This window comes from Halichoeres trimaculatus, unplaced genomic scaffold (assembly GCF_033239565.1).
Source record: "Halichoeres trimaculatus isolate MK-OKI-2021-1 unplaced genomic scaffold, fHalTri1.1 fHalTri1_scaffold_2, whole genome shotgun sequence".
Classification (NCBI taxonomy): Eukaryota; Metazoa; Chordata; class Actinopteri; order Labriformes; family Labridae; genus Halichoeres; species Halichoeres trimaculatus.
The window spans coordinates 32,538,464-32,560,381 of NW_027437180.1; the positions used below are offsets into that span (position 1 = coordinate 32,538,464).

General features: G+C 39.0%; 1 protein-coding gene across 7 annotated transcripts in view; it reads right to left on the reverse strand.

Annotated features, from left to right (window-relative positions):
• Window positions 1–21,918, reverse strand: part of grin2bb (glutamate receptor, ionotropic, N-methyl D-aspartate 2B, genome duplicate b) — a 163,425-nt gene that overhangs the window by 43,773 nt on the left and 97,734 nt on the right. For all 7 annotated transcript variants that reach the window (XM_074688244.1, XM_074688236.1, XM_074688208.1 and 4 more), the window contains 3 exons: window positions 17,361–17,504; window positions 14,105–14,375; window positions 9,438–9,630 (listed from right to left, as the gene is read on the reverse strand). In XM_074688244.1, the coding sequence (XP_074544345.1) occupies window positions 9,438–9,630; window positions 14,105–14,375; window positions 17,361–17,504 (608 nt within the window). The remainder of the gene's footprint in view (window positions 1–9,437; window positions 9,631–14,104; window positions 14,376–17,360; window positions 17,505–21,918) is intronic.

Consider the following 21,918-nt stretch of genomic DNA (forward strand, 5'->3'; position numbering starts at 1 on the left):
GCTCCATGTGATCTAAGCCCACCAGGGCCCCCCGCTGAGCAGGAGACATCAGACAGCTACCTGTGGAGAGTGCAGAGAGGGAGCAGTGTATCAGGGGGAGACTGCGTCCTCATAAATGTGAATAGGGGCTCAACAGGCGAGGACACTGACCTTCCACTGTCTGCAAACCTCAAATATAATCAAATATAATCATACCTGATGTGGACTTTTCCTGAACACCAGGACTCTGTGTCCTCAGAACTAATTATTGAGATTTCCCTTCTCAAGATAAAGAAAATGAATTCAGCTTTTTTAACACTCTTCAAAATTCATTAGATGATATTCAGCTTCTCCAGAAACCTTTTTTTAACACAATGTCATGGAAGCTTCACAATATTTTTTTTACATTGCACTTTCCTTCACACCTTCTAACCAATTAAATTAATTTGTGACAGATTAGTAACATGACTTAGTATGAAAGAGGCCCACGGAGAGGCTGAGACTCTTAGAATTAAAGATGGAAAGAGATTCACCACTCTGACAGAAATAGTCCAGCAACTATAGAATAATGTTCCTCAGAACTTGGACATTTCATCAACTACATGACACAACATCAATCAAAGATTCAGAGAATCAGAGAAATTGTACCAAAGGGACAAAGCTGATTACTGATACTTGAATGGTCACGGATATCATGTCCACAGGTGGCACTGCCGTAAAACAGACTCAGCAGTGGTAATCAACGCATGGGCTCAAATTAACGTCCAAAAGCCATCAACTTTAGTGCAATCTATTGATGCATCCACAAGAGCAGGTTAAAACTGAACAATGCAAAGAGGAAACCATAAGTAGGCATGATTGGTGAAGACAGGTAAAGAGGCTTGTGGTCTGACAAATTCAACTTTGAAACTCTTTTTGGAAATTGTCCTCCACTCCAAAGAGGGAGGAGTCAAAGAGGAGAGTCCAAAAGTCAGAGAGGTCCTTTTCTTTTTCTTTGCAAGGAAATGCCAAACTACGTTTTTATGTATCGCAACATCATTGCTCTGTAGTAGAAGGGTCCAGGTGTTAAACTGGACTACCTGAAGTCCTGACTTGACACCTATTAAAAATCTTTTCCACATTACTAATCCTTTTTTAATGTGAAAAAAGTGTCATTACACATCCTCTCCACCAGGGATTCACAAACTTGTTTAGACTGAGGTTTAGACGCCTTTCTGGTGAGACATTTTTCCAGGGACCCCCTCATTATCGTAATATTGATCAGCATTATACAAATACTATTTAATAATGTATTTTGCAACTATAGAATTAAGCTAAATTTTTCCTTTCAAGTAAATCATTTTGTAAACTTTGAGAAAATGTTGACTCTGACATTAAAACTCAAACTTGAGGCAGTGGTGTGCACAGAAGAGGGCCCAACTATTGAAAAACTTGCGCTGAAGTGCCCTCTCAGGAGCCAAAACGTGTGCCAAAGTGCCCTCCTGGTAAAACACTCTTAACTGCCCTTTTGGGTTGTTAAAACATGACAAAATGCTCTCTTGGGCGACAAAAACACATGTTTTATGTGCACTTTTTTCTTCTTTTCACCCCTGCCCTTAAAAGTCTGTGCATGCCATGCGTTTTGAGGTTTTTCTCTAGGGTCGTGAACTATAAACTGAAAGACTGTCATGATCACATGAGAATTAATCTCATGAATGAGAGTACTGGGAAAAAAATAGCTAATTTTAATGTATACGGGATCCCAGTTTGTTGGTATGCTTTTTCAACAATATAGCACACTTTTACAATTGTTTTAAAATATTCCCAAGCTATGGTTCACGGGGTCCTGGTGCCCCACTTTGAGAAACATTGCTCTACACCAGGGATCCTGAAAGTGCAGTGGGCAAGCTGCTGCTAGGAGGTGCGCAACGAAAGTGTAAAGGCAGCTGAGCACCAATATTTATTGATATTCTGTCAACAAATAAATACATAAATATTTAAATAAATAATTTTAACACTTTTTAATGAGGGTAAACAGTTAAAATATTTAAATGTTGAATTTTTGTCACATAGAAGTGACTGGTATTCATCGCTCCACAACCATACTTGACTTTCAAATATCATTAATGTCATTATTATATTGTTACTTACTGTTATTTTCCTCCCTGTTTCTAATGTGAGAGATATCAAGGCCATTATTGTTCATTCTGTTTTGTGTTAAAAGTAGCCTATATTATTAAACTTGATACCGTATATGTGGTTATAAAGACTACGCCTTTTCTTTTTTATGTTTCGGGCATTGGGGGTGCGTCAGCTGAGCCGGGAGGTAAAAGAGGGTGCAGTCCTGAAAAATTTGGGAACTGCTGCTCCACACCCATGAAGTCTAAAAACTAAAGTTATGTTGAAAAGTAAAAAATAGTGAAGCATGTAATCAACTTGTAGTGAAAAACTGAACATGCAGTGAGGAGTCAACAAGTTAAAACCGTTTTAAGTATTTCTACTGCATTTAAACCTTTCCTCGCTAAAATCGGTAATGAAACAGGAAAGGTTGAGGCTGTTTAAAAGGTCTGCCATTAATTCACATTTCTTTTAAGTACAGAACAAACAAAGTCACTTAGGAAGACTCAGAGCACCAGCAAAGTACAATGTGGCAGGTTTCTTAATGTTCAGTTACCAAGCACAGTCACGTCACCAAGTTTAATTATATTTTTAATAAAGACTGCCGCACACCTTCATCACCTGCTCTTCTTTTCTTTGTTAATGAGAAGTCTGAAAAGATAATTTGTTATTGTGTAAGGGTCACAGCCAGGTCTCACGCAGTTATCAGCCAACATATCATCATAATCAGTCACAGTGTAGGCCAAGCTGCCCGTGATATAACCAACACATTAAAACTCATGGATCAAACTTCTGTCAAATAATATCAAAGAGAGGGGAGATCACTGACTTTCGTTAGCACACTGTGAAGATGGCAAAGGTCCCATATTATGCAAAAATCACTTTATTAAGTCTTTTAGTGAAACTTGTGGGTCTTTGGCTTTTCTCCCAGCCCACAAAATGTGATATTTAACGACAAAACCTGAACTTAGTAGTGCTTGTTAATGTAAAATTCTGACCTAAAACGAGCTGTTTGGATTTTGGGGATTTGCCAACTTCAGCGATTCCTTTTTTTGACCAATCAGGAGCAAGTCTGACCTGATTGGTCCACCAGAGCAGATACCCCCGAACCCCCTCCCTGCTGCTGCTACAGCAGCCATCACTGCCATCACTGCTCTGTTTTTGGCTGTAAACAGCCACATAGTTCCATCATGCACAAGCTTCCCATCTCAGAAGAAGACAAGACTAAGTGCCTAGAGTTCCTTTATCAAGGAAATGTGCCAACTACACTCAGTAAAACTGTGCATGTATGTGCTAGTCACTTCACGGCCGACTTTTCCAACTTTGGACAGTACAACAGAAGGCTAGTGAATAAACTGGTCCTGAATCCAGGCCCATTAACAACCATCCACTAACAAACCTCAGACCCTGGAAATGTGAGTATTTTAAATGCTGTGTGCTGTGGAGCAGATGTAAGAGCTTTTCCTGTGTCCCCCCTGTCCCTGTGTGAGGTTCAGGATGCTAACTTTAGCTGCGGTTAGCCTGTTGTTTTAGCCTGTAATGTTACGGTAAACAAGCTTCGCTGTTTTCTAAACATTGTGCACACGGAACTCGGTAGTCATGGTTACATATCAGTGTCAGCTGTGTCTCATTTACATATGAAGGCCACGCCCACTAAATCAGACCGTTTTGAACAGAGGGGCATTGAGAGCCTGGAAACAATGCTGCTGTGCTTGATTTATTGGCTTTTTGGACTAAAACATGTTACTACCATTTCATGAAGACATCAATGATCCATATTAAACTGCAGAAAAGGAGCATTACATGGGACCTTTAATAAAAGAACAAGTAGAAATATTGCATAATGAAGAATGCTGGACGCACTGACGCCTCTGGAGAATGTCTAAATGCTGCATATAAATATTTGACCATCTATGGTGAAATGGGTGGAATACAAGGCTGAACCACATACACATATTCCCATGCATTTTGTGATGTATGAAGGGAACATTGTGCAAAAGTGTGCATGCCTAGAGATGTATGAATCAAATAATTTTTCGCAAATCCCATAGTGCACATTTACTCTTATAGATGACATCCCAGGACTAAATTCAGGATGAATTTCACCCAGTATCTGCATTAACATGAAAATTCTTCAGAAAAACTGAGAGGAGTAGCATGGAGGATGGGTCGGAACCTTTGCTGCTCAACTTTTTATTAAAAAATTGAATTTAATTTAACTGAAAGTGCTTTTCAATGAGATTGGGTGGCTTGAGAAGCATCACAGAGTTAACGAAAAGGATGGAGAGGTTTAAATAAGATATAATATTCAGCCACAAAAAGTGAGCTATTCACATGCTCCAGAACAGACCTTGGTGTAAAAGAGGTTCACAAAATAAAAAGAAATAGAAACAGAGTGACACGACACTCATTGGATGGAGATGTGTGAATTTCTGACCCACTTCTATTCCAAACAGCAGCCTTTGAAAGGAAAGTCATTTGTACCACAGATGCCCAGCAGCACAATGTAATAGCTCGCTTGCCTTCTAATAAACAGCGCCAGGATTTATAAGACAGTCATTTTTATTGTGTCCATTAAGAAATGCAATAATACTGCTCTTCTGCTCCGAGAAAAAATATTTTAAAAGGTGAACTCAGATGAGAGGAACAAGCTCGTTCTGCACGCATGAGGGTCAAACTGCCCGGAGAAAAGATGCTCTTCTTCAGAGGTCTACGGGAAGCCCGCAGAAAGGAAGACAAATGTCTCGTCAGATCACATGAAGCGAAACTCGCCAGATAATACTCATCAGCTCTTACATCACGTCGACTGAAGGAGCAAAGCACTGCAGCATGGGGACACTGCGGAGGGTTTTGAATGTAAACATACATATGCAGTTAGAAACATCCTTCAAGACCCCACACACACACACACACACACACACACACACACACAAACAAGCCCCTTAGTGCCTCATCCTAAACCACTTGGAGCATATTTCTCATTATCCTGCGATGCTGCTTTCACTGTCTGAAAGGAAACAATGCATTTCCTCTGGAGCTCTGCATGTGTGCGTGTTTACATATCTGTGCTGGAATGTGTCAGAGCTTGTAGTGTAAGGTTGTGTTGATTCTACATTTTTATGAGTGGGATTGTCTTCGTGTGTGTCCCATAAGGTCAAGCAGCCCCTAAACAAATTTGAGAGCGTGACTCACAGGGGCCTCCCATCTCCGTCCATCAGCGCTGACAGGATGGCATGCTCACCCTGCATGCATGCAGCCCACCGAGGCCCTGGAGCTATATAGGACCATGCAGAGCCATATGGCCTTATTATTACTTCTGTCTCTGGGGTGTGAGAATGGAATACGTGGAATTATGTGTGCTAGGTTGTCTTTCCCTCTAAGGTCACAACCAAAAATCCAGGCAATCCAAATTCTCCACCTCGGCTCAGTCAAATGGAGAAAAATTGAATGGCTGCTTGAAAAACACACTTACACATCTCTCCACACACACAGAGCGGAGAAGCATCCCAGGTGTGTGCCTGAAGGATGATTGAGAGCTAACCCCGTGTCTGATGGTGCCCGGTGGGGACTGAAATATTCATGGCTGTGTTGTTATTGTTATCACAGTCCTGTTGTTGGTGGAATCCTAGACGTCTCGAGTGCTCCTGACATTACAAACAGAAACGTGTGTCCAGTGCAAGACCAGCATTCACTGTGATACATTAACCTCCTGACAGGAGTAGAGGTGAGAAATGTCAAATATTTTGGGGTAAAGCGATGAAGGAACAGTAGATGTGTAGTTTTGTACTCTTAAATTACATTTCATAAAGAGTGACATCAGTAATTTTCTGCTTTCATTAGCTTAATCCCTACAGAGCGGTTCAGTGTCATGCTTTAACAGCACATGTGTGTGTGTTCCTGTGTGCTCTCTTGTTCTTGGCTCCTTCTTTCGTTAATCCTCTTGTCCCCGAGCATTCAATTAGCCGAGGAATCTCTGATCAATTCCAGCAGTATAAGCATGCCCTATGAAGTTAAATGGGGATTAATTATTGAATGTGAACACTTGAGCTTGTTGTGTTATTGGCTGAAAAAAGGCGAAGCAAGCAGGGTCAGCGACAGACTCAAAGGATGTTTTCAGTTAATGATCGCTGTGGGTTAAGCTAAAGATAAGACACTGTGTTGTTTTAAGTCTGAGAGTCATTTTGTGTGTTTCATGTTTTCATTCAATAATTAAACAAATTCTGGTTCACCTCAGGGAATTTGTTTACTTTCTTGCACCTTTGTTATCTTATTGTGATATTTTCATCCATGCTTAAAGGTACTAAATAAACCAAAATATTTAAAATTTTACTGTTGTTTTAGCAGCTGGTTCATTTGACAGTAACTCACATGAGTCAAAAAAATATTTAATCTGCTCTTATTCAGCTCATATTTGTGCTTTGTGTATAAACCTTGACTCACTTTGGTACCAAATGGAGTTTAAAAGCTCGACGTGAACTCGGCTCATTGCTTTTTTATCTGAAATACTTTTTCACAAGGGAAGTTTGTTTTCACTGGGATTCAACTCAAAGCAATATTTAATCAAAAGCAGCCTTTTTTTTGCTTTAAGCTATGTCTCATTAAACAAAGCATGTGTGCTGTAAAGATGAACTTTTTTTTTTTGAAAGGAAACTGGTGTCTCACCCAGTACTTTGACCTGCAAAGCCCCTGTTTTACTGAGCAAATGTACACTATATTATGTTAACAATAATGTGGCCACTCTAGTGCTGCACGATTTGGGGAAAAGGTGTGATTTGTGATTAGGTGGACAATATTGCGATTGCGATTGTGCTTGCTATTTAATAAAAAAAGTTGTGTCATGATGAGTCTACAGACTTGCTTGGTTATCATGGAGAAAAATCTGAATTGCATGTGCTGACATTGCGATTGCGATTGCGATAATCGTGCAGCCCTAGTCCACTCGAATAAAAACTCTTACTTTTTTTAATCATCCTTAGCAAATATCATCACAGTGAAGGGACAGCACAACATTATTGTTTCCACACTGAGCTGTCAGTGGTTTGTCCTCGTAGTGCTGGTGTACTACCAAGAATAAATGTTGTGTTTCCAATCTAATCCATGAATGGTTTCAATGCTTGGCATCGAAAAGATCTACCTGGGCAAGCAATCCCCTGTTAGATTAGTGTGTTATTTATCATGTTTTCAAACAGTCAGCTTCACTTTTCCAAGTTTAAGGATGAGGAATAACTGAGGACTTAAGAAAACACATCACACTATCAACAGAATCCATCACAACTGATGTGGCTGATGTGGAAGCTTCCAAAAATCAGAGCTGGAGTGGAAAACAGCGCTTGTTGTTTTTCTAATAACTATAAATTGTGAATGAAGACGCTGAAGGACAATGGGTAGCATGACACAAATATTCTGAATGAAATCTTTTATCCTCTCAAACATAATGAACACTCAGTGCTAGCATTTCTAGGTGCTAACATGCCTGTTTTTCCTGGTCTCTAGCTGCTCCTGCTGCTACAGTAAGGCATGATTTAAAACTGAATGACAGCAAATATGAAGCACACAGACCATAGAGTAGAGTCTGTTGTCACTAAGAGAAGCAGGAGTGCTGAAGGACAGTTTTCCTTCTCTCGTAATGGTAACCGCTGGCGCCGACACAGGCCCTGTAAGTGTCAGGAGTTCCGTGTAATCCTTGCTCGTCAGGTGACCCACTCAACTTTTTGGGCTGCTCTGACCTCGTACACCGATGTTAGATACCATATGTCTCACCTCTTCTCAGTTTTGATTTGTCAGAGAGTGAGAAGTTACATTAGCCTTTGCTGCAGTGTTCAAAGGTTTTGACTATTTTCAACATCAGAGAACAGCACAAAAACACACAGTGGGACAGAAAGGCCCCAAAATCTTCATGTGTAGCTTCATGAGCTCAACAGGAGTTGCATCAGCAATCCAGAGCTTGACAGGCCTTTCATGTTTCACTACAGCAGGAAAACTCTCAACTGCACAAACTTCTCAACTGAAGTCTAAGCAAATGTTTCAGTCTTTTTTTTTTTTGTTAAAATTGTGTTTTTAGATTTAATATGAGACACATCTACCAGGCAAGTTCGGAAAATATCTTTTTTAAAGATTGTCAGACAAAACTAAATCCTCAGTAATAATACAAAAGTAAAATGCATACCGGTTAAGAAAAATGGCTTGAGAGAATTATGTATTATTACAGGAAACCAAACCAGATATTTTTGTTACTCCATTTACAGATTTGTTAACTCTTGACAAGCAATTCAGAATTCATGTTTGTCTCAATATATTAAAATAAGGCATTTTAAGGACTTGTCCGGTAAATAGTGCTCATATTAAAAATGCTGTGGGGAGGATCTGTTTTAATTGGACTGCCTCGTCACCTTTTAGTGAGGTGTGTGTTTGTTTTGGAATTAAATGGAGATCTGATCAAAACAAATTTTCTTTGTTTAAGACAACTTTTTACTGGATACGACGTGCCAAGGTAAGGTATTTATCAGTACAGTTACGTAGTGCTACGGTCTGAAACATGACATCAAGCAAACGTAGCAGCTGGCTACATGTAGCGCTATCGGCAGCCCATTGCCCCTACTTATCTGTAGGCTAGCGTGACAATAAGTGAACACCATCAATTTGTGAGTAGTTTAGTAGCCGTTTATATTTAGCGCAGCTGGCAGCTCTTTGCTCGAAGACATGTCCGAAATGAGTTACATTAATGAATCATGGTTAGCTGTGTCCTGCCAGTCATCTACCAATCAGAGCTAACGTAACCTCACTCTTCATTTTATTGATAGACTCTCAAGTTCAAACAGACCACTGCAGAATAACTGCTGACTGTGGGTTGGAATGGACATTATCACAAACAGTTAAGCTCCTGTGTTAGCCTTCAGCTCATGCTGTATCACTCTCCTGTTTAGTTTTCTTCTGCTCTTCTGTCCTTTTTCTGTCTGACAGTTAGGCTCCTGTGTCCACCATCACTACAAAATTAATCACAGAAATCATTTTCAGAAGAGAAAAACACAGATATCTCTTCTCTTGTCTTCAGGCAGCGTGGTGTTGTCATAGAGAACTAGATGTGCTGTAAATTAGTCTGGTCCTGCTTGACCCGATCGGGAGTAACCTGTAACCTTTAATATCAGTGCTGATAATCTCTTTTAAAAGTGTGGATTACAATCAGGCATATATTTAGTAGGGAGCCTTCTCACAGCCCCTTTAAGTGAAATAAGTCAATTTTTACAAAAAATAAAACACAAACTGTGTTAGTTTTATACACATTAAATAAATATATGTTGTGAGAGCAGAAAACCCCTCTGCTTTAATCGCCTCGGCCATGTATCCATCCAGCAATGACTCACTTCAGTATTTCCTTGGAATGACCGGTGTTGGAGCCCTTTTTGTCAGGTGTCCCAAGGCAACTCGACTTCTGCAGGGTGTGTGGCCCTCGGTCCAGCATCATGGTGGAGGTTGCCGTGGCAATGACAGCCACTGCATCACGTACCCTGGCCTCAATGTTATAGTCCCATTCGTCATATGACACCGAGATAAGCCCTAGGAAAGAGAGAAAAGAGAGATAGTGTGAGGTGAGAGGAAGGGCTGTATTTTTCAAAGCGGAAAGAAAAGAGTGAAAAGAAATGGTGAAAAGGACGAGCAGAGGGGCGGTAGATGTGAGGAGGAGAGCAAAGACAGGAATAGGGAGAGGCAGAGTGCAATGAAAAATATCCGAAGGGGGAAAACATTCTCTGAAATGAAAACATTTCAGGAAAAGGCTGGAAAGATGTTTAACACAAAATTATGAGTGCAATCAACACCTACGATATTTAAGTTGCAACTGTGGAGCTATTTACTTTGCTGTTTTAAAAATAAATACTCATAGGGTTGAAAACATGATAAAACTGCTTTATGAGCGCTCTGCTCATTTTGTTGCCCTCAAATTTTCAGGCATTAAGAACTGCTGGCTATCAAATGTCAGCCTCCATTTCTCACACTCATAAACAGCTGTGCTTTCAGGTCATTTTCAGCAGCTTGTTTAGGAGGTGCTTTTCACTTTTAGAAACTGCACCATCAGTCTTCTTATAAAGGTAAAGCAGCACTTTCAGGAAGCCTTCTTATGGAAGTAAATGCTCCAAATTACCCTGTTTTAAAATGCTTGAAATCTCTGCAAAATGACAAAGTGGCCTCTTTCAAGCCTGACCTGATTCCCTGGAGAGATATTTTCAAAACACCACCGAGAATTTTCTTAATGATGGACTCCAGAGAGGCTATATCTCAGACGGCTATTGAAACTTAAAAGTGGAGCGTTGAAGTCCACTTTATTCAGGGTTATTCCACAATAAGCTGACTTAAAATCTTATATATATATATGACAAAATGATCTCCCAAACAAACAACAAACTTCCTCACCGAGGTTAGCAGGAATCAGTATGCACACAGCACTGACTGGCACAATGTACCGCAAATACACCAGCAGATAATTTGCATATGCAAACATGCCCATCTGTCACTTGTGCCCACATTACAGCTCAAAGTTTTCTGAAACCTTTGCAATGAAACACATCACACAGAGTTCAGAGTTTCAGTAATAAAACACTAAAGCAAAACAGTTTGATTGCACAGGTTTTTAAATGATACCTAAAGGGGTGGATTATATGTAGTGAAAGATCATGTTTTTTTACACTGTGATGAAATAACGGACTAATAAACTCCTCTGGCACTCTGAGTTTAAGTAGAAAGATTCTTCAAACTAAGGATACCTGCTGATAATGATTTTCTTTCTGTTATTTCTAATCAGTGAGTCTCACCGGAGGAGAGAATCATTAGAATGGGTAATCAAAGCTAGTCGATTGCTCCAGCTCTAAAATACACGTTGACTGAGTGTTTGCCCCCGACTGGCTGGAGGGACGCCTACAAATCCATAAACTATTGGGAGACGGTTCTGAGAGAAAATTACAAGTACTGCGAAGAAACCAAGACATCTCTGGAAGACTCAGGAATATATATTTTATATTTCATGAGCCTTAGGTTAGATGTTAAAGGAGGGTTTAAAAAGCACTTGGGTGCAAAAAGATACCAACAGCAACAGTGCTTCTACTTATTAGAAGAAATAAATTATAATGCTGTGTAAAGGTGGCCCTGCTTCAGGACTTCTCACTTCAGATCAAGCCATTAAATCATTCAAAGTGGTTTTATGTAAATTAGCTTCTAAAAGGAATAAGATAGTTCACCCTGCAACAGCATGCAGAGGTCTCAGGACTATCACTGCTTGAGTAGCGACTGAAGAAGAGCACAAAGAGAGGAAAGAGGACAAGATATAAGAAAGAGAGGTGGCAGGAACAGAGAGGTCTTTAGTCTTGTTTGTCGGTATAATGATTAAAAAAATAAAAGTCTCATAATGAACTTGACAATCATCACCTGATGTTTGAAACCTGGTCTTAGCTCTTCATGATTTTCAAACTCTGAGCTTATGAAGTCTAGATTCAAACTCTCTGACTGTGAAGCAGATCTGTCACATACTCAACTAGTCGGCGTCTTTAGGTCTAACATGTTATCCACCCCTTTCCTCTGTTTGCTGCTAACCAGTCAACATCGAAGACGGAGTGAAACCTGCTGACCTGTTAAAAGCATCATTTATTATTTACAGTGTGTCAACCTTTGACCACATCCCCTATCAATCTGACACTAAGTAAAGTAATCAATGAGAAACTCTTAGGTCAAGGATTTCTTTTCCTCTAAGTCGAGTTATGAATTGTAAACAGCACTTCCATGCAAATAACTCTCAATACAGATTGACAACAATCCGAACTGATACCACAAGAAGGCTGATGATATCAGGACTGCTTTCCAGCCTATGTGGTCCTCTCTCCTAATCTCTATTAGCTTTGTTTTTCTGCATACCGTCAGCACTAACAGAAATGCCATTTGAAAAAGCTCATTAGGCTACAAATGAAAGACCAGCATGAAGCCAATTCTTGTCTGTATCATATTTAGAATCTCTTTGTAGAAATAAGTGGTTTTCATGAATATAAGTCATCTATCCTGACCTTTGTTGACAATGTCGGCCCAAGAACTAAGTCTTGCGTCATCGGGACTAGCTAATTGGCTTTGCCACGGTAATACAATATTGTGTACGTTGCTGTGAGGACTATTTTTCTGGCATTGACTGCAGTGACACCTTTGGCTGGAATCAGAAGTGTTTTTTTCACAGTAAAGATTTCACTTCCCCTGAGTAGTAAGGCACCATCACCCACTGTCATAGAGATGTGTGTCTTACCAAGGCGTGCATTTGTTTGGGGAGCAGATCTTCTTTTTAAGACTACCTTCTTTTTTACAAGACAACTTTTTACAGGATGCAAATTAACAAATAATGTTTTATGAGATGTAGTTACTTTGTAACTCGTTGCGTAGCACTGCTGTTTGAAATGTGACAACATTCAAACTTTGTAAACTCAGTAGTTTACTGAAGTGTCCAGAAGGTGAGCAGTCAGTAACATGTAATGTTAGTGAATCCTGGTTATGTGCTACCAGTGCTCATCTACCAACTCCAACCTCACCAAGCAGAGCTAACGTAACCTCACTCTTCATTTTGATAAACTCTAAAGTTTGAACAGACCTCTGCAAAATAACTGCTGCATGAGGGTTGGAATGAACATTATTAAAAATAGTTTAGCCATTTTAGTCTTTATCCCATGCTCTGTCACTCTCCTGTTTAACGTTCTTGTCTGTCCTTGTTTTTTGATGTTGCTCGGCGTCGCCCTGTTGACTATGGCTGCCTTTTGCAGCAGCTTGTCATTTTTTTTTCGTCTTTTTTTCATAATCTTTGTATTTGGAGCGGATCATTACTTTGTATGGCTCATTTGTTGGTCATGGACACCAAACTTTTTGTGACCTCAGCGATATTTTAACTACTTTTTCTCCCGTGTTTTTCTCCTGTCCTGGACCCTGTGGAGGTGGAGGCTGGCTGAACTGGAGAATGATGGACAAGCTGTCATCATCTATTTTCTTATGGACCTTTTCGTACTTTCTATACACTTTCTTACTTTTGTTTTCTTGATTGCTGCTGTGACTTCAATTTTGTTATACTTGTTACAATGACAATAAAGTTCTATTCTATTCTATTCTATTCTATTCTTTTTTTTTTTTACAGTCAAGCTCGATTGTCCAACAAAAAAAAAATCCAAGAAATACTTTTCAGCTGAGAAAAAAGGACACATCCACATTCTTGTTCTACATGCTGTAAAGGGATTTGTGTTTGACCTGACCTGCACACTAAAAAATAGCATTTAGAAATAACAGATTTTGGTGCTGATAATCTCATTTTTAAATCAAATAATTCAAATAAATAAAGGTTAGACTATTTCAAGATCACATATTAAGTCTTTACAGGGCCTTTAAATTGAGGATATTCGCAAACTAAAAGTGATCTGTGCAATGATGATGATTCAATTTTAACATTTTCTGTACACGTCTGAAATGTACATGCTAACATATTAGCTTGTGCATACATTTTAGCTTTGAAGAGCCTACTGTAGTCTACTGTACACTGCGCATTCAAGGTACAACTACAGTAAAGCAAAAATAAAAAAGTTACAGGTAGCTTATCATGATGCTTTTAAAATATTTCTTAAATTAACTCAATGGACGAGTGCAAGTTACATGTTTGTTTATAACAACATGCCCACATTTTATGCTGATCTTTGAAACTTCATGAACAAATTCATTGGTCGATTGATTGATTCAGACAATGAAATAATAATGTCACTTACTCAGCTCACAACGAGCGACACGAGGTTTACATCCTGTTACGGGAAACATTGGTACAAATGTCTCTTTGTGTTTTAATGCTGGCAATATATGAACTTGTTTTTCCTTAATACAATTATATGGGCCTAAGGGTCTGAAATAAAGTAAAGCAAAGTAAACCGGTCTTTTGATTCTGCTTCAAAATGGATGAGTTCAGAAGTCTGAGGTGTGAGTTATTCAGTCTCATTTTGCCTTTGTAAACCCGGACCCTGGGGAATGGGTGTACCTGTAGGGAAGACAGAGGGAATATGGTCTGCATCTCCAGCCACCAGAGAGGGGACGATCCAGGTGTATCCGTAACCTGTGAGACCCACAGAATGTGCCACCTCAAAGATGGTGTAGGCCTCTTCCTTTGTGCAGTACAGCAGAATAACTGGACTCTGCAGTTTCTTCATCTGGTTCTGGATCTTGAGGTCTCCATCATCCTCTGACATGTCCAATGTGATGACTTCTTCAAGCTCCCAGCCCACAAAGCTGTTCTCGATGGTGCTGCGGACCTTGATGGGAAAGAAGAGGGAGATGTGATTTTTTTAAAAAGTGTAGGCTGCACACTTACAGGGGAGTTGTTAAGGAGAGATGCTGGAACAAAAGAAACTGCGATGTCTCCTCCTCCAGCTCCCAGATAGCAAAACTGTTCTTTCTTAACACATCTACTGGGAGCTGATTTTTTTTTCAGATGCAAAAGAGCAAGATTAGGTAATCTTTTTCCCAAATCTTCAGGCTATATCTGCACACAGAGAAAACTCGCAGGAAAATAGAGCCTGTTTCATTTTTGTTTCACTTTTTACAAGCAGAGCCAGTCAAGGTTCACAGATTAAGTGCAGCAGTGAGTGATTTCTTTCTATTACAAATCCCTTTTGTGTAGATGACATCAGGAAAGAAAAAAAGGCTTTTCACAGTTTAATAGAAAATTCTTGAGAAAATCAGAGTCACAGGAGTAATTCAGGCTAAAAAAGGCAGAAGCAATATTTTAGGCATAGCATATCTTGTAACAACACCAATTAGCCTTGTATGTACATTTTAGATGCTATATACAATGGATCAGATTTATGATGCTTGTTATGCCCCAGCCCCCCTTTCAAGACTTATTTAAAGAAAAACACTTTTTAATGACATTATCTAATTTTATAAGGAATTCTTTAAATTAATAGAGTAAAAAAAACATTAACTAAAAGTAAAATTAAATTGCCATTTTTAAATGATGTACATTATGATGTCTGTAAAAGAAAAAAAATATTGTCTAAAAAAACTATAAAACCAAGACAACTTGCAGCCTCTCGGAAGGATAACAAGCCTGCAAACGAGTTTACCTTTGATCAGTTTTTAGTAATGTATTCATGCATTTTAAGCACATGCACTGGATATCTTTGTTACATTATTGCAGCAAGCAGCAGATTTTTCAGTTGATGGACAGTTGTTTAATGTCTCTGCTGAACTGTTGACCATTTTCTCAAAAAAGGCATCAAAACTCTTAGTCAGCTGTTTCTCATTTGTGCTTCTTTGTTCTGTCCATCATGTCTCTTTAGATAAGTGGTGCTGTCAGCGTTGGCATTAAAATCCTAATATAGTATGATCTTACTTTTATCAGATGTACTTCAAGGACAAATCCTTTCCTTATATTGGGTTTATACAACATAAACCAGAAAAGTTCCTCTAAAAAACAACTTTTTCAGACTTTGTTTTTAATCATTATTTTCAATGACGATTAGCTATGCAGATGAGACTGTACTTAAAAAACTCCTCATATTGGATATTTTACAATTCACATGAGTCAATATCACCTCAGACACTAAAGATCTACATCTAAGGCCTCAATTAAAGATGCTATGAGGAGGATCTGTTTTGAATGCACAATTGCACAATTACTTGTAGCGAGGGGTGTGTTTGTTTTAGAACTAAATGGAGATCAGATTGAAACAGATTTTCTTTGTTGAAGACAACTTTTTACTGGATACAACGCGCTGAGGTAAGGTACTTGTTAGTACAGTTACGTGGCACTACAGTTTGAAACGTGACATCAAGCAAACGTTGTAGCAGCTGGTTATAAGTTAGCCCGGTGCTCTGTCTTATTTGTAGGCTAACAACAAGTAAACACTTTTAGTTTGTAAGTAGTTTAGTAGCTGTTTAAATTTAGCACATCTGGCAGTCCATCACTCCAAGACGTGTCTGTAACGTGTAACATTAGTTAATCCTGGTTTACTATGTCCTGTCAGTCACCTACCAAGCAGAGCTAACGTAAACTCACTCTGCATTTTATTGATAGACTCTCAAGTTTGAACAGACAGCCAGACAAAAAGCTTAGCCCCTGTGTTATAGAGTGATACAGTCCGAGCTTAAGGCTAATTAGCCTTTAGCTCAGACTGTATCACTCTCCTGTTTAGCTTTCTTCTACTCTTCTGTCCTTTTTTTGTCCGACAGTTAGGCTCCTGTGTCCACCATCACTACAAAATTAATCATAGAAATGTTTTTTAGCAGAGAAAAACACAGATCTCTTTGCTTTATATTCTCTCACTACTAAACTTTGTCAGCTGGCGTGGTGTTGTCATAGAGACCTAGTTGGTTGTAGATTAATCCGGTCCTGGACGACCTGAACTGGAAGCTAAAAAGTAACAATTTAAGATAACCTGTAACCAGCATTATTGGCGCTGATAATCTCATTTTAAAGTGTGGGTGACGATCAGACATGTTTCTAGAAGGGAGACTTCCTCACAGCCACTTTAAATGATTTATATAAGTATTTTAAATTAGATTCTTTCTTTAATTTTATCGAAAAGAAAGACACTGCCATTTTCGCAATAATATTAAGAACTATAATTAGCTGGCTCTCAGTTACGTTTAATTCTTTTAAGATATGTTTGATGTTCAAAGTAGCCCAGGATCTCACACAATCCCCCTTTAAGAGTCTGTTCCAAGCCCTTGAGATAAGGAGGCGACTGAAACCTCACAGTCAAAGACATTTTCAGCCAATCTGCTTTTTTCAGTTGAAACAATCAAGTGGAACCTGCTTCCCACTTATATTAAACTCAACCAAGCTTTGAAGTCATGACTTAAAAACAGATGGACAGGAAGTGCTTTGTCCTATTAGCATCATCAGTAGAAACAGTCAAAGCTGAGTAAAGATGAAACAAATAAAAAGCAGGAAATGAGAGGCATCTTAAAACAAAATAGAAACACAGAAGTGTTCTGACTTTCTGTAATGAGTCCCCAAAAGATAAAAGTAATAACATCTAATGTGCCTGGGACCCAGAGCGAAAGTGGATCTCTAATTTGAATACATGGCTGAAAATGTCTTCTGCCATTAGTTTAATCAGTAATAATAAGCATCCTGCTGCTGCTGGTGTCAAAGGAATATATTTGTCTTTGCAGAAAATAATCCTGCATGAAGGTAGTGGATTTGTCTTTGTGGCACAGGCATACTCTCATGTACAACACAATACCTTTAACTGAACTTTGCATTTATCAAAGTGTCTTTGTTTGTTTACCTTGGTGACAAAGTCTTGATATCCTGGGTAATACGAGGTGACGATAGAGAAGATGTACCAGTCATACTCCTCCATAATGTTCAACATGACGGAGGCCTGCTGCTCGATGGACGGACCAAACTGGAAAAACATGGAGTTGTCGTCCTGGAAACCAGAGACACGTAGCCAATCAGCAAACAAGGTCATGAGTCATACAGCATGAGAGAGAACTGGAAGAATGGCCAGGGCTGATTATGGAGCGTGTCCAGCTATTGAACGGCTCAGGAGCAAATATAAACCTGTTTACAGCTCCGTGTGTGCATTCTCAGTTTGTTTGTTTGTGTTCCCTCTATGCTGAGTAATATGCTACAGTGTGAGGCTCTATAATCTTTCTCGTGTATTTGTAATGTTTTAATCAGAGGTATTCTTCTGTGGCACGTATTAAAAAGTTAACCTTGGAAAAAACAAGTGCATTTGGTACGTTTCCCAGAGAATAACAAGTAACCACCACCTGGTTCAAGTGTATTAAATACAAGGGACTGTATATGAAGACACGCTTAACCTTCATTTCTTTTCTCCAAGGAGAGATGAAGATGAGACAAATATAGAAGTAGAAGAAGTCTTGGGGCAATATGCCTGATGTCTGAGGCCATAGATTGGTCAAGGTCAGTCAACCATGTTAAACTTTCAAGTAACGCAACAGGACATAGAAGTCAAGACGGATTATTTAGGAATGATAGTGACTGGCGGGGACATAGAAGAGGGGCTGTAATAAGAACAGCATCATGTCAGGACCCTCATTGCGTATAGAATGAAGTGAAATGAGGAAAGGGGACTGAGATGGCTGGAGGTGGTGGGCAATGCTGATACACTTTAATCTGAATAGTTTATTACACACAGCCATAGAAACATGCAGATATTTAAATTACAGGTTTCATTAAACTTTTAGTGAATCAGAAAGAGAATTAAATGACATGACAATGACATTATCTTTTTCATACATTAAATAAAGCTGCAGGATGCTTAGAGACAGACACTGGGGAAGTGGTTAGCAAAAGTGGAAGCTAAGCCACACTCACAGCAGTGCGAGTCCTCAAACAGGCACAGCAGCTCTTTGATCTTAATAACAAACACACCAGCTAAAATGATCTGGTTTGTACTTTGACATTTAAAATGAACAAAAACTGTTAATTCAAAACCAAAGTAAAAGTTGCTATTATTGTGGAGTGTTTTGTGCTTTCAGGTGGTAGCCCCCAGTGTTGGAATATGAGACACATTAAAAGTACAAATCTGCAGTTTCTTGAGTGTCCACTTGAGGCCTGCTGCAAAAGCCAAGGAAGTCCCACTGATACCAATGTTAAAATGCCAAAATTTAGAGCAAGAATAAATATGTTGACAGTCTGGTTCAAAAATTAGTTTTAGTCTTCATAGCTGATTCCTTCATTGGTTACACACCATACACTCAGTGATCCCTTTTTTGACCCATGCGTTATTGAGATTTGAAGTTTCAGAGTTATTCATAGGTTTGTGTAATATCTATAAAATCTAAAAAATATTTTAAAAAAAGTAAAATTATTGTTAGAATTATTTTAATTATTGTAAAATTGTTAGGCACCGCCCTGTTGTTGCCTTTTCTTGTCTTTTTTTTGTAATTTTTTCGTCATCTTTGCATTTGGAGTAGTTCCTTACTTTGTATGGCTCATTTGTTGGTCATGGACAACAAACTGATTATGTCTTCAGTGATATATTTACTACTTTTTCTCCTGTGTTTGTCTGGAGATCCTACATGTAACCATGGCCGCATTGTTTATATGTGAAATCAGCTGTTAGCAGGCTGTAGCATGTTAATGCTAACTGGTGCAAGGCCTGATGTTTTCCCCTAAGGTGAGGGAAGAAGTGAGGAAAACGTGTTTGTCCTCAGGTGTGAGCTAAGAAGTGATGACATTGACCTGTCCTTCCATCCATCATTCTTGGGAACGTAAGATCTATCTTTAATAAGATAGACAAGCTAGCCATGCTAACCCTGCAACAGAGGGAATACAAGAAGGCAGAGTAGCATCATGCTATTCACAGACATGGCTAATGGAGCTAACACCAGAAACAAACGCAACATTGGAAGAGCTTCACCTGCTGTGAGCAGACAGGATCCAGGAGATAAGAGATGGAGCATGACTGAAGAAGCTCAGTCCTGGACCCTGTGGAGGTGGAGGCTGGCTGAACTGGAGAATGATGGACAAGCTGTTATCATCTATTTTCTTATGGACCTTTTTGCACTTTCTATACACTTTCTTACTTTTGTTTTCTTGATTGCTGCTGTGACTCCTCCTGAATTTCCCCTTGTGGATAAATATATTTTTCTATTTCTATTGTATTGTATTGTATTCTATTCTTTTCTATTCAAGCAGTTCATCAAGTATTTTTTGGGACACTTGAATCTGTGTCTCAATTGTAAACCTGATTGTGAAGCTTTTAGAAAAGTCAGTCAAATAACGGAGCTGTCAGGGTTCATCCTCTGAGTACCATAAATGTCTCCTTAAATGATAGTTACTACCAATAGATGAAGCAGTTGACATAGTTTAGTCCAGATGTAAGTGCCAGTTGACAGAAAGTGTTATTAACTCATTCTTTTGTAGTACAGTGGATCTTTTAAATGAGTAATTAATTATTAAGCCCAGCAGCCTTAAATTTTTGAATTTGAAATAAACGGCTCAGATTTAATTCCCCCTCTGGTGATCGTCCACATCTGCCCTCGAGATCAACCTACGCCTAAATGCATTGCTGTATTTTTGCATGTGTGTGTTAATAACTATCTGCTGCATGTGCAATCGATTATAAACGTCAGCATGCAGGAAGCTGAGCACTCCCTGAGTACTGAGGTGTACTACCTCCACTCAACATCAAAGCACAACTTCCCCCTTCCTCCGGGGACATGAATGATCTGTTACCTACTTTTCACTGTAATGAGGTAATAACAGTGCAGTGTCAAGTGATGGCGGAGGGAATGACAGCGGTGGAAGTAAAGGAGGAGGGGGAGGGAGTCTGATATTTTTAACCTTTACTGACGGTGAAAACAAAGGTAATGAAAACCAATGAGCTGAGCTCTCTAATTTCTCTGTCTGCGCAGATAAATCTTAAACTGTCAAGAGTCTCACAGGTCAGGTAACTGGTAGATTATCAAGAATAAAAACCCTTGAATTTCACAGAGCTAACATACCAAGGTTGTGCTAAAATGAACGGGAGTAAAAAAAATCTTGGGAGTGTTTTCATTCAAACAGAGTCAATCTGTTTTCTAATTTGGAGAAATTTTCCCCACACTGAGTCACAGAAGAAACGCTGAGGATCTGCTCTGCTTGTGCTGGCTTTTTATATGGAAATAAAACTTTAATGAAGATGGACAGCTTTTCTCTGCCTCTCATAGGATATCACAGGGTATGACAAATGCATTATAACAACAAATCAAACATGCAGTGAAATGATCAGACAGCTTAATAACCCTACATGTCTGGAAACACTGGTAAATGACTGTATTTCTCTCATTTCTCTCCGTCTCAGTGCATCACATAAACATCCATGCTTTTTTTCTTAGTAAATGTTTGCATTAATTAAGTAATGAAAAGTTTATAAAATTTCCAAGGCTTGATATGTTGGATCATGTTGTTTTGCTGTTCTGTTGATGGTAAATGCAGGTTAAGCATGTATGGGTAATCAGAGCTGGAGGTGGCTGTTCTTTAGACAGGACTCCATGATGGTATCAATAAAACTGACATGTTGAAAACAGTCAACCGTAAACAGGTGTCTTTCTTTTAAATGGGAGGTTGGAGGTTTAATCCCTGCTCTTGAAGTCACATGCCTAACTGTCCATGAGCAAGGCACTGAACTCTAAATATATCCCACTGTTGTTCAGCCTTGTAAATGTGTATGAATTAGTGCTGTCAGGTGATTAAGAAAATAATGTAATTAATTACAGGATTTGTAATTAATTAATCTAATTAATCACATTTTTATCCATATCTGCTTCAGGTCCCCAAATAAAGAATTTGACTTCTAGGACATATCGAAATTGTAGTGCATGACTAATAAAATGAATACACAGAGAAGAGAAGATTTATGAATCCACATTTTTTTCAAATGGCCGATATTAAAATATCCGTGTTTGATGCCATTGATGTCTATAAATGTAATAGTAATAGTCATCAATAGTCATCAGTAATAATAATAGTCGTCAATTTGATTGCAACTGTCTAGAGAAGCTTGTCAATCAAAATCATGCTCGTAAACTACTGTGGGAGACAGCTGTGCGCTCTTTGGATGAGAGATCAGCATGGATATGAGGAGAAGATGTGAGATGACAGAGGCATAGTGAGACGCTGCAAGTCAGAAAAGTTCAGGGAGCTCATGCTCAAACTAAGGATGTGTCGCGGTAGTTCAGCGAGAAAGAGCTGCGTGATCATGAGAAAAGACGACAGAGATCATGGAGAGGATCATAGGATATAGGATAGGATAGGATCATAGGAGCGCCTGGGATGAACGTGATCAAAAAAAGTACGTTTTGTCTGTTTCTTGGATCAAAACAGGAAGA